At 37.5% G+C, this 16,259-nt stretch overlaps 1 protein-coding gene across 5 annotated transcripts in view; it reads right to left on the reverse strand.

Moving 5' to 3' along the window:
• The window catches only part of SEPSECS (Sep (O-phosphoserine) tRNA:Sec (selenocysteine) tRNA synthase), a 40,091-nt gene that overhangs the window by 9,739 nt on the left and 14,093 nt on the right, over positions 1-16,259 (reverse strand). For 2 of the 5 annotated variants that reach the window (XM_075148863.1, XM_075148862.1), the window contains exons 9-11: positions 9,669-9,762; positions 8,927-9,017; positions 4,021-6,957 (exon numbers count right to left, since the gene is read on the reverse strand). In XM_075148863.1, coding sequence (XP_075004964.1) covers positions 6,708-6,957; positions 8,927-9,017; positions 9,669-9,762 — 435 coding nt within the window. In that variant the 3' untranslated portion in view covers positions 4,021-6,707. Of the gene's footprint in view, positions 1-4,020; positions 6,958-8,486; positions 8,572-8,926; positions 9,018-9,668; positions 9,763-16,259 lie in introns of those variants that run through there. The other 3 variants (XR_012673470.1, XR_012673471.1, XM_075148864.1) reach the window with 2 other exon arrangements.

The following is a 16,259-nucleotide window of genomic DNA, read 5'->3' on the forward strand; positions in this document are numbered from 1 at the left end:
TCTCACTTCCAAAGGCCTCGGAGCCAATGAAGCTGAAATTCCTAAGTATGCCTTCAGAGAGGGGAGAGGAACTGTGTGGGGCCGGACCCCACCATCTACGGCTAGAAGACTGACACCGTGTGCATCTTTTCTGAAACCTGAAGTGCTGCCCTGATACAGATTTAACATTCAACTGGAATTTTTAGAAACAAAACCAAAGAGAAAACCAGAGTGTGACAGTTTGTGCCATCTGCATGGAATCCGAGCTTGAGTTTTAATAGCATCAGTTATATCATTATTAAAAAACATTTTTATATTCAAATCCATTTACTGATTATAAACCCTTCAACAAAAAAAGCTAGTGGCACGTGCACTTGCACTTGCACCTACTGCCTTTGTGTGTTCTTGCATACAAAGTTCTGCATCAGTGGGGATGGCAGTACACTGCTAGGCATGCTTCCCCCTCCCTTCTTCTGCCGCACTAGTACAGCAGAGTCTGCTAAAAAAAACACCCAAAAATACTCAGTGGGGTGAGGGGAGAACAGAGTTTTAGAAATTAATACTATTAGAGGGCATTACTATTGCAATGAAATGAGAGCTGTTTTGACAGTATTCTCTGGTGCTTGCACTGTGCAGCAGGGTCAAGACTTCACTATGCATACTCAGATCCTGCTGGAGACTCACTACCTCCTCGGCTGTACAGCAAGCATCTCAGGCTATTTATATTTTTATAAACTTCCTAGACACTTTCTTCATCTTCCATTAAAAATTGTATCTTGACCTGTATCCCAAGCCCCTCCTTCCACTAAGCCATTTGCAATTTCTCTACCAGTATTGAAAAAGATGCTGTATAAAATCAGAAGCCAGAATCTGCATTGTAGCTTCATTACAGAGGGATTCAGAAGAAAACAATGAGTAGTAAGACAACTTGTATTTAATCAAGAGTTTATACAATATGTTGCAGAATTTTTTTTAAAGATGCTTCTCTTTAGTTACATTTGACAGTTTCTTCTTTCCTCAATAGCTACACTCGTTTGACATACTACAGACCAAACTAAGCACTCTTTCCATCTGCAGTTCCTCAGACTCCAGAAAGACTAGTTACAGGATTAACTAACTGCTCAACACTATTTGTCTCTGCAAACTACTACTTGTCACATCTGCTTGGCAGTCCAATATCAAACCAAAGCGGGAACGCTTTCCCCTGCTTGGGCACCGAATTCTCCTCCTGCGGCCAGAGCTTGCCGCTGCATTAGAGAGCGGCGCGTCGGCTGCGGTGCCGGAGCAGCACACCCTGCCCCAGCGCCGACGGAGGCGTCACTGCACTGAATTCAGTTCAGGAACAGCTTAGGTAAGGGATGAGAATGGCTGCAAACACTTCTTTAGGAGTTTACATAGCAATATGAGCTTTATGCATAGCAAAAGCCAAACACATATAGCCAATCTAGAAAGCTTCCAAAATGTTGGAGACCTCGTTCCTTTTCCTTGTATTTTGGCCATGTGTGCCTCTGGTACCCTTTGATCACAAGAAATGCACCTGAGAAACAGCTTTTGGAGAGAACGGATCAGTAGAAACACTAAATATTTGCCTTGAATTCCCAGTAATATGGTATGTTCCTAGTGGGGATGCCTAGAGAAAGATTAGTAGTGCACACACCTCTGTTGCTGTCATGTTATTTGTGCAAGACCAACTTTCCCCCCACCCGCTAACGAACAGGACACCAGTAGTGAGATGGTAGTCTCACGTTTGCAGCTCTGTGAGAACAATAGGAAAGGTAGCACCGCACTCAGCTGAAACCACTGTATTCATTCTATTCACATTAGGTTAAAAAAAAAAAGCAGTTATAATTTTGCTATAGCTGACTCAGCCTGGATTTGAATCCAGGATCTAAAGGCAAATTAAATTTCACCATCCACGTTAAGAAAGCAATTCAGCTTCTGAACTGGATCAGCTTTGATGCCACACTAAAGAATTTAGTTGAAATGTGGTATGATGAAAGACTCCTGTGCAGCAGCAGATATAATTATCAAACCAATCTTAATTAGATCATGAACTTGACTTTAGGATCCCCAAAGGAGTATTGAAAGCTTGGTCCAGTTACACTGAAGTTGGTCCAGAACACTGAAGCTTATCCATCAAGATAAATGTATTACTAGTTCTTTGATATGACAGATGCCTGATGAGTGACAGAGCAAATGCCTTTTTAACTATGATTTTTAAAAAGAATTATTAAACTGCACGGAAGTGTATGCTGTTATCTTTGAGGGAAAAAAAGTATAATACATGAAAACCAATTATTACAGAGCACATAGAGCACAATTTTTCAAGCACTGGTTAGAGAATTAAAAACGTTTGAACAAAGGTTCTCTCTGTAGAGAGTCGCTTTGTAACCAATTCAAGTCTTTAAATAGCTATTGTTTAAAAAAATTGTCAGCTACAGAAATTGTTTTTCCTTCAGATTCCAAATCCTGTCAAGCCAGGTTGATTAAAACGTTGCATTGAAAAAAAAAAAAAAAGGCAATCTAATGATCCCTTATAAAAAGCGAAAACAGCAACTCAATTTTTAAAGCATCACGAAGAAACAGCTATAGCCCATCTATCATTCACATATGGATTCATGTAATGATTCTTCAATTAGAATTATTATCTATACAGCAGCTGAAGACTGAGAACTGCTGATACACTGCAGATGAGAACATTTGCTAGTCTCTGGGCTCCAGCCTTTCTTAAAAAATGATGATCGCACAATATAGATTGCTCGGTTTATATGTGTATTAAGCTGCAATGCCAGCATTTACATTTGCAACATTACAATTTTGCTTTCTTAGGCTCAAGAGAATTTGCTGCATCTGGTAGATTTTATTTGCTTTGTATCTTAGGCAATCGTTACGAACAAAGTGTGAATAGGCAGTATTATTGCTCAAAACTGTCCTTCGTTTTGTTCATTATCTCAGATACTACAAAAGAAGTAAACGAAGAGTGGGCCTGTGAGATGGGTCATTCAGTGTCAGTTTGCTTGCACTGTATTATCCCAGTGCTATTTTTATAAGGCAATTCCATCTGCTCCTTCATTTCTTTCACCTATATAGATCCAGATAGCATAAGGTGTAATATCAGAGGGAAAGAAAAGCATCTCACGGAACAGTTACAGGCACCATAAGGGAGGAAAGTCACTTTGGCAATTCAGACTGCAACAATTTGAGGGGCCCCTGCCTACCCATGCATCCTGCCCTGTTGCCAAAGGTCACTGTCGTCAGAAGCAGGTATCTGTAGAATATACATTCTGCAGAAGCGAATGGGACACACGTTAGCTCTACAGTCACTGCTTCTCGTACCTGCAATGCTCAAACACACCCCAGTTTTGGTATTTGTCAATACACTGTATGACCTGCGGTAGCTGCCAAGCAGGCAGATCACTTTGCTACCTCTGTTACAGAGCAGCAACTTTTGGCAGAGCAGCAGACTAAGTAGCAAGAATGGTAACTCCTAAACTTCTCTTTCTGAATCCTCAGTTCTTCTGGAATATTTCAAGTGCTTGCCCATTCCTACTTCACAGCTGGTAACCACATGCCGTGACCTAGAAGATGACGGAGATAGGTAGCTACATAAATAGTAGCTGTGTCATAGCCCTACTAAATGGGCATCTTGGTGTTTCTACTAGGATTCTTGCTGTATGAACCCCCAGTATGTGCTGAAGCCCAGGCAGCCTTCCTAGATGTCTCACTAGCGACGTGGATGCTGGAGACAGCAAGTTGGCTCTTGCAGATTTTTGAGGTATGTGAAAGCCTTTAGTGACATGTGCCCATGTAGAGGTTAGGAAAAGGGCTGCACAGTTGATTAAGTTAAGAAGCTTCTTACTTCACTGTACTTAAGAAGACCTTCACAGAAGGCAAATATTGTTAATATTTTTGTTTTACTCTGCATAGTTTGACAAACACACGCCCATGCTATTACCATCTTTCACAGTACTACTCTTAGTAGGTGAGACCAGTCATAGCCATGAAATGTCCCCATATCTGTTATACAAAGGAAATGAAAACTCTGTTCCAATATTATTTCATTACTTTATTAGAGATATTAGTGAATAGAGAACAAATGATTTATACTCTTCCTTGAAAAATACTTTTTAACTACTGAATCTCCTAAATAACCAATTATTCTCCATTTACTTGAAAGTATATTGCCATTTGAATTACTTAAAATTTCATTATATTTATAATGACATTATATAATGCTTCTGTCTCTAAAAATTTAGTATTAAGTGAAGACATTTAAGGGGTCAAAGCAAGCAAACAAAACTGAAAACTGGTACACCGGCTTACCAAAGTAACATAACACAAATATTTAGTTCGAGTTTATACACATGACGGGGCACATTTCTCAAAGTATTTTAAATTTCCTGACTTCAGGTGGCATCACTAAGATTTGCGAAGAGACGTAATGACACACAAATTAAAAATGTGGGGTTTTTTTTCAATTAAAGCCATCATCTTAAAATGTTTTGTTAAATAAAAAAGGTTTAATAGGTCAAAATCAGAACAAACCACTTAATTCTTTCCCTGGGTACTTTTTTATAGAGATATGTTGAAATTTTCAGCTTTGATTTCAAATGGGAAACATTTTAAAGACAGGAAAAACACTACCTGAGAAAGCAGTTTATAGTAGAAGTGAGTGAATTATTTGCAGCAGACAGTTTATTATGAGAACATAAAAGGTAGAGGTTTCTTCCTCTCAGAGAAGGCAACTGCTGTTTTCTTTATTCAGTTTCAGGATATTATTCATCAAATGCTTATTTTAGCTGCTACCATACACCTCCCTAAACTCTCGTAACAATAGTTCTAATGTTTGCACTATGTGACTAGTCATCTAAATTAATAATTTATACTCATTCAGGCATAGAAAAGCAATATCGAAAACCAGGAGGAAAGGTATCACTAAGGCCTTGTGGTTTTCACTGGCTGCTCCAATATACTGAATACTGAGGCAATGAGCTGCGGAGTTTTGGCTCCCAAGCTTGTGGAAGAGCTTTAGTGACTGGAAAAAGTGAGGTATAGCATGCTCTCAAGAAAAGGCGGGGCGGGGGGAACCGAGAGAAAGAAAGCAAGCAAAGCAATTTACATCTCCTTACTGCCACAAGGACTCAGTGGTCAAGTTATATTACATTTCTCCTAGGATGTGTTTGTACAGCAAAAAACAACTGTGACTGTAGTCCGGGGAGCCATACCTTCACAAGCTTTAATCAATCTCATGTGTAACTGTAGCAGTAACAATGTAGAAGCAGCAGTTCAATTTAGGCTTAAGATACAATGGACCTCACTAAGTGAGAGCACCTTCATGATGATTAGCATACTATTAACTTCCGCGTATTAACATCACCTCTTGTATCAATTCATTTGAACATGCTGGATAGACAATCCTTTCAAAAGCACCACTACTTTGATTAAGCAATTTACAGAGGGCTCTGAAGGATACATGTCTCAGATCCCACCAAACAAAGTAGCTAGAATATTTCCTCAGTTAGAGCATTTAGAACTCATTAATTGTGGTGTCCCAAGTATTACTACATTACAGACAAAGAAAATGTCTTTGAGCATTAAGCTCACTTTGAACAGTAAATGACATAAAAAGTACATACAATGTAGTAACTAGATTTAAGAATAATTAACTAAAAGTTTTGCAACCTACAGCACTGTCACTCGGGTGATATGGAACCTTTGTTTCTGGAACAGACTCTGAATCTATTGTTTGCTTAATGAATTCAAATCAGCAACTGCACACAGACACAGGGACAACAGTGCCAATGGTAAGAGACACTTCAGAAATGGAAGTCTATAAATTTTAACAACAATGGACTAAAAATGCCAAAACACCCTCAGGTCTCACTGGCTTTTGAAGCTGCTGCATTAATCCACAAGGCATTCCTCCTTTTCAGTGGGTCTCTGACCTGATCACCCTATCAAAGAAAAGATTAAATGGAAAAAAGAAAAAAAAAAGGACAACTGTACCTCTCCACTCTGCAACCCCTTGCTTTCATTATTAAAATTCCTCTGGGTTGCTGAACTATGCAAATATTTCCAAGAGCTAAGTACTGACAGGATATGAGGTATTCTAGGTTTTTCTTTGCCACCGAGGGCTGCTTTGTTCGAGGCAGTTCTTGAGAGGTGAGAACACCTGAAAACACTACTATTCCAACTCTATCATTTCCTTATGCAGTTTTAACATTGTATTTAGTGAGGGCTATCCCAATACTTATATAAATTTTCAAGAAGAAATGAAAAGTGGCACATATGCTAATGAGAAACAAGATACTTTGAGAGTAGTGAAACATTTCTTGCTGGGTGGTCTATACCTAGGAAGGAATTCAATCACTACCACAGAAAATCTTGTTAATCAAGAATATGTGAATAAGCATTCTGTGATTTGCTGAACACCGTCCAAATAGTCACCCACAGGCTGGAAGGCCAGCTCAAGGTCTTTATGAATGTAAAGCTTTACTTTGGCAGATATAAAGTGCATATCTGCGCTGCAAGAAAACTTGTGTCTGGCCCTCTGTCTTGGAGAGAATATCACCTACTTTCTTTAAAGATAAATTTCACCCAATTTTTTTTTTGTTGTTTTCAGATCAGGAATAAATTTTCTCCACTGCAGATTCACAATGCTAACCCAATACAAACCTGACATACTTCAAACAAAAGCGTATCTTCCTGTGTTACTAAATCTGTATCTGCTAGTCTTCAAGTTGTTCTGTGCCTGTATTAGAATTATTTATTTCATTTACACTTTTTTCTTTCTTTGCTTCTTTTCTAGAAGTCTTCAAACACTTGTCGAGTCTTTTTAAGAATACATCTACATCTTGCTTTTTAATTCCAATTGCTGAGGCAGCATTGAGGTAAGCACAGGGATAGTCATTTGCATGTGACATAAAGCCTTTAAAAGTGTAGTTATTCACTGTTTGTACAGACCCACAGGGAACAACCCTGAAACAAATAAACAAAATTGTGATTCAGTTAAAGATGCCTTGGATATTTTATGATGAACACATTTACACAAGTTCCTATACAGTGTAATACCTGCTAACTCTAAACAAATTAATGTAAGCAGGCTTAGATCGGGCATTCTCCAAGTTAATGCCCAAGCAGATCCTGAATTAGCTTGAGTCTGTGTGCATATACGTATGTCCCTTCCCCTCTTCAGTTAATTAAGGTCATTAGTGATATTTACGAGCTCCCCAGTGTGGGGGGAAAAAAGACATCCACAGCAAACTTTCCTGTTCCATAACAAGCCCTAACTATCTGACCTGCTCTGTCTCTGACCTGGGTCTGTTCACCCCTCCTTAGGCAGCCTGGTGGCCCTAGCTCCCTGGGCCACCACACTGTCAGCAGCCTTAGTACAGACATCTGTTTGGCATCGTGTACCGCAGTCCAAAACGTCTGGGTTCAAGTGATTCAGAGGGCTCACGATCCCAACTTCCTCCCACCCATTCCTCTCTACTGCGTCTCCCTTTTCCCCCGTCGTATAACGTTAACCTCCTATTCATTCCCTCCTTGTAGTGGATACTTTTTGCCACCGCTTTTACCTCTTCCTTATACTGAGAGCCTCTACCTATTACACCCTATTTCTCAGCACTTTCAGTATATATCCATTCCCTAATAAATCAAGACCCTAATCCACATTCTTACTTGTTAAAGGAACAACTCGCCTTGTGGCTATAGTTAAAGCCTACACAAGCAGTTAACACCAATCAATTGATAAGAATTTACTACCTCTATAGAGACACTCCCTGCAGTTCATAAAAGAAACTGCATTCAGACAAATACCATTAGGATTAGCAGATCCTTCCTCTGTCCAAGTGCTCAGACCACAGGTTATGCAAAAGCCAGCACGCTAGTGAAGCGGAGAGTTGCTATTCCTACCACTGACACTCAGCACAAGCACAACATTTAAAATCTGTTGAAATGCCGGGTCAAACAGTGTATATACTACAAAAGAATTACTTGCTTACCTAAAAAAAGGAAAAACCTGAAACCTCTATCACGCAAAGAATTGGAGAGTTTTAACTTTTCAAAAATTGAACCTCTTGAATCATTTCAGCCAAAGATGGCTGAAATTGCAGGACAAGCCAAGGTTAGGACAGGCAAATTAAAAAGAGCATCTAACTACAGTACATATAGATTTACTGTCATTTATCTGTGCAGGAAGTGGAATAATCCAAGCTAATGAAGCATACCTTCTGATGTGGAAACATTCAGCTCTGCTACAAAAAAATGACATTAAGTCTATGACAGAAGTTAGCATGGCAGCTGTAATATTCAGATTAAGGAATCCTGCCAAAACAAATTTTAAATCATTCTCTTCTTCTAAAAGGTTTAAACCAAAATCATTAAAAATTATTTGGCTTGCATTTCCACGTACCAGGGTCTTTAAGAATAAATTCAACTCAGACTGGCTCAGGTTGTAGATTTTTTAATTTTAAATTTTTTTTTTTTTAAACACAATTAGTTCTGGAAAGCAGGATTTTCTTCCATATAATAAAAAGCTATGTAGGGTATTAAAAGCTTATTCCCCTGACATCCAGCACAACCATATTTGGGCTGCAATAAACAAAACAAAGATCTTCTTTAAGTAGCTTACAACTTAAGATCAGGCAACAGCTGGAAACTAAATGAAACCGAGTGGTACTAGGGAATAATGACACTAAATTAAATGGGCATAGATTATCTATTTAGCCTACCAAAGCTAACAAAGAGGGCCTCATTGCTAACTCAGGCAGGTAGACATTATTAGTAGATAACAGTGATGAAGAAGTGTGTATTACTGACTCGTTATTGTCAGACTGTAATCTATAATCATGAGACATTTGAGACACATTGAGACATGAGAACAAATATTATATGATTTCATAAAAATATATGCTAATACAATTTTTCAAATTCATAGCATCCTCACCTTGCTCCAGAAACTTGTCTTGTGAAAAGCATAGATCCAAGCTGGGTAACAGCAGCATCATTATTTTCATCTAGATTCTTGAGTGACATGGCTAAAGTAACAAAAGGTCAGGTTAAAACTACTACAAAGCTTCTTTTTCTCCAAAGAACAACCACAGAGGACAAGCTGTTTTCCAACAATAAAAACCTAGCTAAATATTTGTGTTTAGATATGAAGAAAAAAAAATACGAATACTACATTTCATCATTTTTAATTTTCCCACAAGCTGTCATAGATTACTTCTTTGGTTAGACTGTATGTAAGGCAGAGATTCTGCACAGGTATGCAATATTACTTTGGTGTTCAGCAGAATTTTTGCTTAGAACAAGTATCTTGAGTAGGAATTCCATAATCTCTTTTACAGCACTATAAGATGATGGGTAAAATAACTATACCCTCATTTATTTTTAAATCTACTTATTTATAAAGAATTACTACATGCTAATATCTTCTGCCTGCCTTGATTACAATAAATGAGTATGTTGGACAGGAGCAATTTTGTAAAAAAATAAAAGGGCTTAAGTCACTACTCTACTTTTCTAATAGGTTACTTTATTAGGTTCAATGGTTTCATCTCAGCCTAAGAACAATTTAATGGAGTATAGTGAACAATGTTTAATATATAGGAACTGTATGTGAAAGTCCATTATGAATGCACAGTATATCAGAAATTTTTTTAAAAGATAAAAAAACCAACAATTACCTAAGGAAATGGGATTATGTGGTGTGTCTAACAGTCTCTCATTGTGGGTATCTGCCAGCTTCTTCAGCTCACTTGAAAGATAGGAAAACATCTCCTGGAAAAAAAGATGCAATATTTTTGTTATTAGCTATCAAACAGAGAAAATAGTACCTATTTCACAAGACTGTTAAGTCTCCATTATATCCTACAGATGCCCAGCTGATCCTCTTTTCATGTGTATCAAGTAAGTGGACCAGACAATTCTCTGAAATCATTCTATAAAGGAACAGCTCCATTTCCTGAACACTGTTCTACCCCCTCAAGCTGGTACAAAGCTCTCCATCTGGTCTAATATATGTGCTTGCGATGTCAGTCATTCTCCCTTGTGGCCCTGAAAACCTAGGGAGGTAAAATCTTGAAAAGATTCCCACTGCACAGCAGGTCTTACCCCACCCCACTCCTGCAAAAGCTTCCCCCCTAGCACCCTGAGCCACAGAGAATGAACCGTTACCATCACAGATGGCCATGTTATGGCAAATTGCTCCTTACTTTGTGTTCTCTCTATTAATACATTCCAGACTAAAAGTCCTGCATTTTGTTACCATGTATCACACAATCACAATTACCACTAGTGCATAGACTTCTTTTTCTATATGAGAATGGCAATACAGGCTGTGAGTACACATTTGAATGTATTCTGTTGCACACAATACATACTCTCCTGAATACTCAGCTCCACTGTGTAGCCAGTCCTCCTCCTGGGACCAATCCCTCCTGTTCAAGCCTACTAAAAGAATGGAGATACCTGGATTTCTGCTATCACTTAGATTGCACCTTTATTGTGAAAGTGTCATAAAACTGAGATTCATAAATGTTTTGGCTCAGATACAAGTCACACTGCACATAAAAGGTTGCTTCTCTTACTTCATCCCTATTTTATTTCCTCCCTCTTCCCCCAGTAATCTATGATAATTGCTCATGGTCTTCCTCAGTTTAATATCTTTCCTCTTCACATATCAGCTCAAAACACTTATGGACAGAGTGAGAATAAACACCATTCTTCTTATTGTATCCTTTGGCTTCTTTTCCATCCTCATAAAAACTAGCAAAAAGGTACAGATACTGGGTAGTCTTTTTAAAAGATACTAAACACCAGGCTTTTCCTCTTTCTGGCCATAAAGTTTGTGCTGCTCATCTGCTTCATGTGACTGCCTGTTTAAGCATCCTCATCAATTTCTGGACCTGACAAAGTGATTTTTCATTCTTTAAATAGAGTTGCCTCTTCTGTTTGTAGACCAGTATCCTGTTCTGACCTGCGCGCTCTGACAGATACAAATTATAGGTCGTGATCAAAATTATGTTTTTGAGCAGAATCTCCCAAAGGTCTTATGAAACCAAATGAGCTTTGTGATAGCTAAGTTAGAAGAATGTTACAGTTGCTTTTCTTGAGCCACTGCAGTGAACCCAGTCTCACTTGATGAGCGACCAAATAAACACAGCCCCTGACCCGTTCTTCCTAATACCATAGAATGAATTTAGCCAGAGAGGAAAAAGTACCATGCTACTGTCTAAATACTGGCTATTGATTCAACTATCAACAAGAGCATAAAGCTTCTGTAATACTTGGAACAACAACAAAAATTTTGGGAGGCATCTATGGTTAATTATCAGAACTTGAATTTTGTGAAAAATCATTCTTATTTTTCAGAGGCGTTTGTAAATCAAGTAATTTTATGGTTTCAATTCACCAGAGTTTATTTACAGTTCACTCACAGAAGTTGAAAAATATTTACATTTCAAAAGTTCAGACACTTTTGCCTTCCTTCTGGTCCCTTACTGAATATAAACACATTACTCATTTGTTACTTGCTTTCCACAAGAAGCATCACCAACATATTAGCCATTTTATTAGTATTTTTTTTGAATCCAAATCATAAATTAATTTGTGCTCCCTCTGCTGGTTACTTACTTCTACAACTGAAGCAAAGTATTACAGAAATATACACAAATTGTGTCTACTCTGGAGATATTATTGGTGAAATTGGTACTGAGAAAAACCTGTACTGGAACAGGAACAAATTCCCAAGTAATTATTTTTTGTGTGTTGTACTTAGGGAATTCTCTATTGCATTTCTTACAGTATTTATTACTGAAAGGACTGCAAGTTGGTATAAACAGTTACCCACTGTATAAATGTATTAAATTAAATTAAGATTAAATACTTAGGTTACTAGATGAGCCTTTACATACATAGGAATTTGTTAAAACAAGGGAAAATGGAAAGATAGCAAAAAAAAAATATCCAAGTATGTATTTTCATCAGTTTGACTGAAGCTACCTGAGCACAAATTCAAAAATTCTTATTTTTATGAACGACACTATTTTGCATCTTTCCCTTGGAAGCCCTCTAGATATTTTATAGTTTTAGAAGTTAAGTAGTTTGTTGCAAAATAGATTAACGGCCTTCCAAAAAAGGAAAAAAGCAATATTTTTGTGAGGTCAAATCTATAACCAACCTCTATTATAAAATATTTCTGTTACGTGGAAAATTTATAAGCACTCTAAGCAATTATATACAAATGAGCTCTTATATAATTGATTTTCTGTGGTAGGCACTCAAGTTTTCTCCAATGAAGCTAACTATTATGCCAAAGTTGCACTGAACAACCCAGGCACTAAATGTCAGTTAAGTTTCATTATTTAATTCACTCTTTCTCCTCAGAAACTTATCACAAAACCTCACCAGGCTAGTGAAATGAATGCTAAATTATGTGAAAATGTCTTGCACTTCTTCTGCTCTTTCTAGCACTTAAAACAATAAAACACCTCAAAAAATACGAAGAACAAGTCAACAATGGTGTATGCATCAAATGTGCCAAATGACTCAATTATTTGGACATAACGGCCTACTTCCACATATGTATACAAAAATATTTTCAAGAAGTTTTGTAACAATTATTAAAAATATTTGAATCATACTGTATTTAGATTATAAAACTATTTTTTAATAGAACCTATGCTAATATGGGTGACTCTTCATTTGTTGCTCCATTGTGATAGGCACTGTTCTTCTTCCAAATGAAAATAACTAGAGGGAAACAAGTAAGGAAAAAGCCAGTAACTCCAGAGAAAAAGCAGAAGATGGGGGTACTAAATATGCTGTTAATCCCATATCAGGTGACAGAGAGGCAACTGATGAAGGCCAGAAAACTTTATGTGTGTGGTTGAAACTATCCTAGCTGGTTCTAACCACCCAGCTTGCTTAGGCTCCGAGTCTGTAACACTGCCTTCCTCCCTGTTTCTCTCAGCTGAAAAGATGAGTTGTCCTCAGAGAAGAGCCATATTGCTGTTTATGGCGCTGAAGACCACACTGCAGAAGAGTAATTTCACAGCCTCTTTGCACTAGATACAGACTGCCAACTCTCATATGCTGTACCTGAGACTGATCTGGTCCCATCTTCAATTACTTTGCAGCAGCAGCTGTTCATAATGCAACCATCATAGCCTCTCTTCTGCTTTGCGTATCAAGACTGACGCACTGCGTCTGACCTGTGATGTGACCAGACCACTCGGCACGCCACTTCATGCAGACAAGGAGAGGCTGCAGTGCTGAGCACAGAGACCTGTTAGTACGTGCCCCAGAGAGCCCCAGCAGAAGGCTTACTTTCTTGCAATGCAGCCAAACATGACAGAAACTGTACGCGTACGTGTGTGATACCTACATATACCACATACCCTCATATACAGATTCTCCTGTGTTGCAAGATCGAGAATTTTGTTCTGAATTTATAATATACTGGAAAGTTTTAAAAACATGAAATGAATTACAGAACCTTTAAATCTTTATAGCATATAAAAGTAATCTAACAGAAACTGCCCACTAAGTCTTGCCGACCTGATGTGGTAACACTAATGCTGACAATCACCACACCCATATTTTTTTAAAAGGTTTTTCTTAACAACACCGATCAACACATTTTCTCTTCAGCACTTGCAAGACCTTGAGATCAGGCTCCTTGTGGGCCATACCTCTCCAATACGTGCTTGGAGTACATAGCCCTCTTTGAAGTTTCCATTTATACTTGGCACTTGTTTAACCACACAACACCATTTAAAATAATGATTACATTCAGTTAAACTGTCTTGCCTCCAAGCCACTCTAAAATTTGAATATGGTTCCACATTTTTCAAACGAGGAAAATCCTGCAATATTCCCACACGTTGACAAACTACAGTGTAGCAAACTGACTAGACAAAAAAAAAAAAGAGGAGTAACAAATGTCTGTCTTGTTGTAAGAATATTTGATTTTTTTACATTTTTAATATCCAGCATTAAATGGCTTTTCTCTTATTCTTAAATTCAATCATAAGTAGAGCAGCAATATAAACTCACACTGAACTGTACAAATAATTTATTCTTATCAGAGTAATTACATCAATGATAAACCATGAAATGTAAACCTAGTATTTTACTGAATTGTAAAAACCAAACAATTTACTCCCACTTGGTGTTATTTTTAAATATTTTAGATACATACTCCATAAGAACATAAAAGTGACTCCAGTTAATCACTCTTAGAAAGTATACAGACAGATGGATACAGATATAAAAAGCTCCATCATGTCCCAAGTAACACAGAAATACATTTAAGAAAATCAGAATTATCTTGATCATTAGATCGTTAAGGAAAGTCTAATGAGGAAATCCATAACTGCTGAAAACCAAATGAAGCCATCACCTCTTCAATAATACCAGTATAATAATTAGTTAAATGAATTAAGGGGACCACACTGGAAAATAGTTAATGGGTATTAAACCTGATATGTAGGGTCCTGAATGTAAACCCTGAATGTAGGGTCCTTGCTCTCCATCAATTCTGAGGTGACAATTGAAGTCTACTTTTTATGCTATTACACAGTGTAACCACTATATTTGCTACATGTGGCCTGGTTCAGACACAAACACATACATGAAAATAGAGAGTTTTAAGACCTGGCAATGCAGAATATGGGACACAACATAACCTGTACTGAGGAAATCAAAGGAGTCGCTACAAAAACATAACTTTTACATAATATTATGAGTTTTTTAAAAGCAAAGGTATTAACAAATTTGACTACGGATCAGCTGTCATTACTTGCATTATAAAAGGACCTAGAATCCCCTACTGAGATCAGAAAACCACTGTTCTAAACACCACATAAACATATAAAAAGGAATACTGAAAATTTAGAACAAGTGAGAAAACGTTACTGTTGGTGGTCTTTTTCCATCCTTTCTCTGGAAACATCAAGGCTAAATACGACTGTTGAAAACATTCCTTATTAAGCTTTCATATATGGCCACCTTTATTCAGACACTTAGACAGCATGCATGCGTTACTCCCTTGCTCTTCTGTCCTCAGATCCATTGCATCATTTTACTCCTTCGTACCATAACATATAATCTCATACTCTTGGACAATTGCACACTCCACAACCGCCAGTTTGTCAGAAAATCCCACTCTATGTACATGTTCCTCTCCCTCATATAATCTCTTCCCTTCCTCTATTAAACAGTTCATCTGTATAAAAGAAAAACTAGGCATTTCTTTCCTTGGTTGGGCAAGATTAATCTCTTCTCAGTAATATTCTGGTCTTTCTGGTTTGATCTCAAATAACCTGAAGTAACACCCATGTGAATAAGGATAAGGTAAAAAGAGAGAAAAAAAAAAAACACCCTTGAAGTTTTTTATAGCTGACTTTTTGTGTGAGTAGGTGTAGCTGCACCGATATAGAAAGGAGTACTCAATGTCAAGCTATAAATAGCTCCTGCTGGGAGCCTAATAGCTCTGCCTCTGCTTTCACAGAGCACAGGCAATAAACTATCACTATTACATTTTCACAATTCAGGAACAAACAGATTTAAGCAAAAAAAGGTTTCTATTTCTACAGCAAATCCAATAAAAGAAACATATTTATGCCATATATAAGGCTGTGTTTATAGAGTATACTCACATTTGAAATAAAAAGTCCTGAAGTTGTAAAAATGTAATGCTTTATTCACTTCAGAATTCTACTTCCAAGAAAATGACATAATTAAGACATTTTATTTACAAAAGAATTATTATTTATGACTTGGAGAATATTTATACTGCCCATTATGTATCTGCTACCAATGGTAAATCTAACATCAAAATCAGCTTTGCAGAAGACACGATAAATTCACTTGAGATTCTTTTGGAGCTGAAAGTGAGGGGGGGGGAAAAGTACAATTTGCTTTCAATGAACACCCAAACCATACATGGCAATACATACAACAGTCCAGAATAAAATGTTAGAAACTGTATTGCAATAGTGGCAAAAGTGGTAACTGCCTTCAGTGTTTCATAAACCATGTTTTCACTTTAGTTGCACAGATCACTTAGTCGTCGTAAGGGCACTAAGCTGGTTTGGTTTTCTATAGGCTAGCTATTCCTATGGGATCTCAATTCCAGTACACAATTTCTGGATGCCTCTACAAGCAGCTAGAAACAAGTCACAGCATCCAGCACTATTGCCCTGCCAGGTAATCAGAGGCATCAGCAAGCTGTCAGACAACTGCAACATAGTTTCTAAAGAAGATAATGGAAG

This window comes from Calonectris borealis, chromosome 4 (genome assembly GCF_964195595.1).
Source record: "Calonectris borealis chromosome 4, bCalBor7.hap1.2, whole genome shotgun sequence".
NCBI classification, from domain to species: domain Eukaryota; kingdom Metazoa; phylum Chordata; class Aves; order Procellariiformes; family Procellariidae; genus Calonectris; species Calonectris borealis.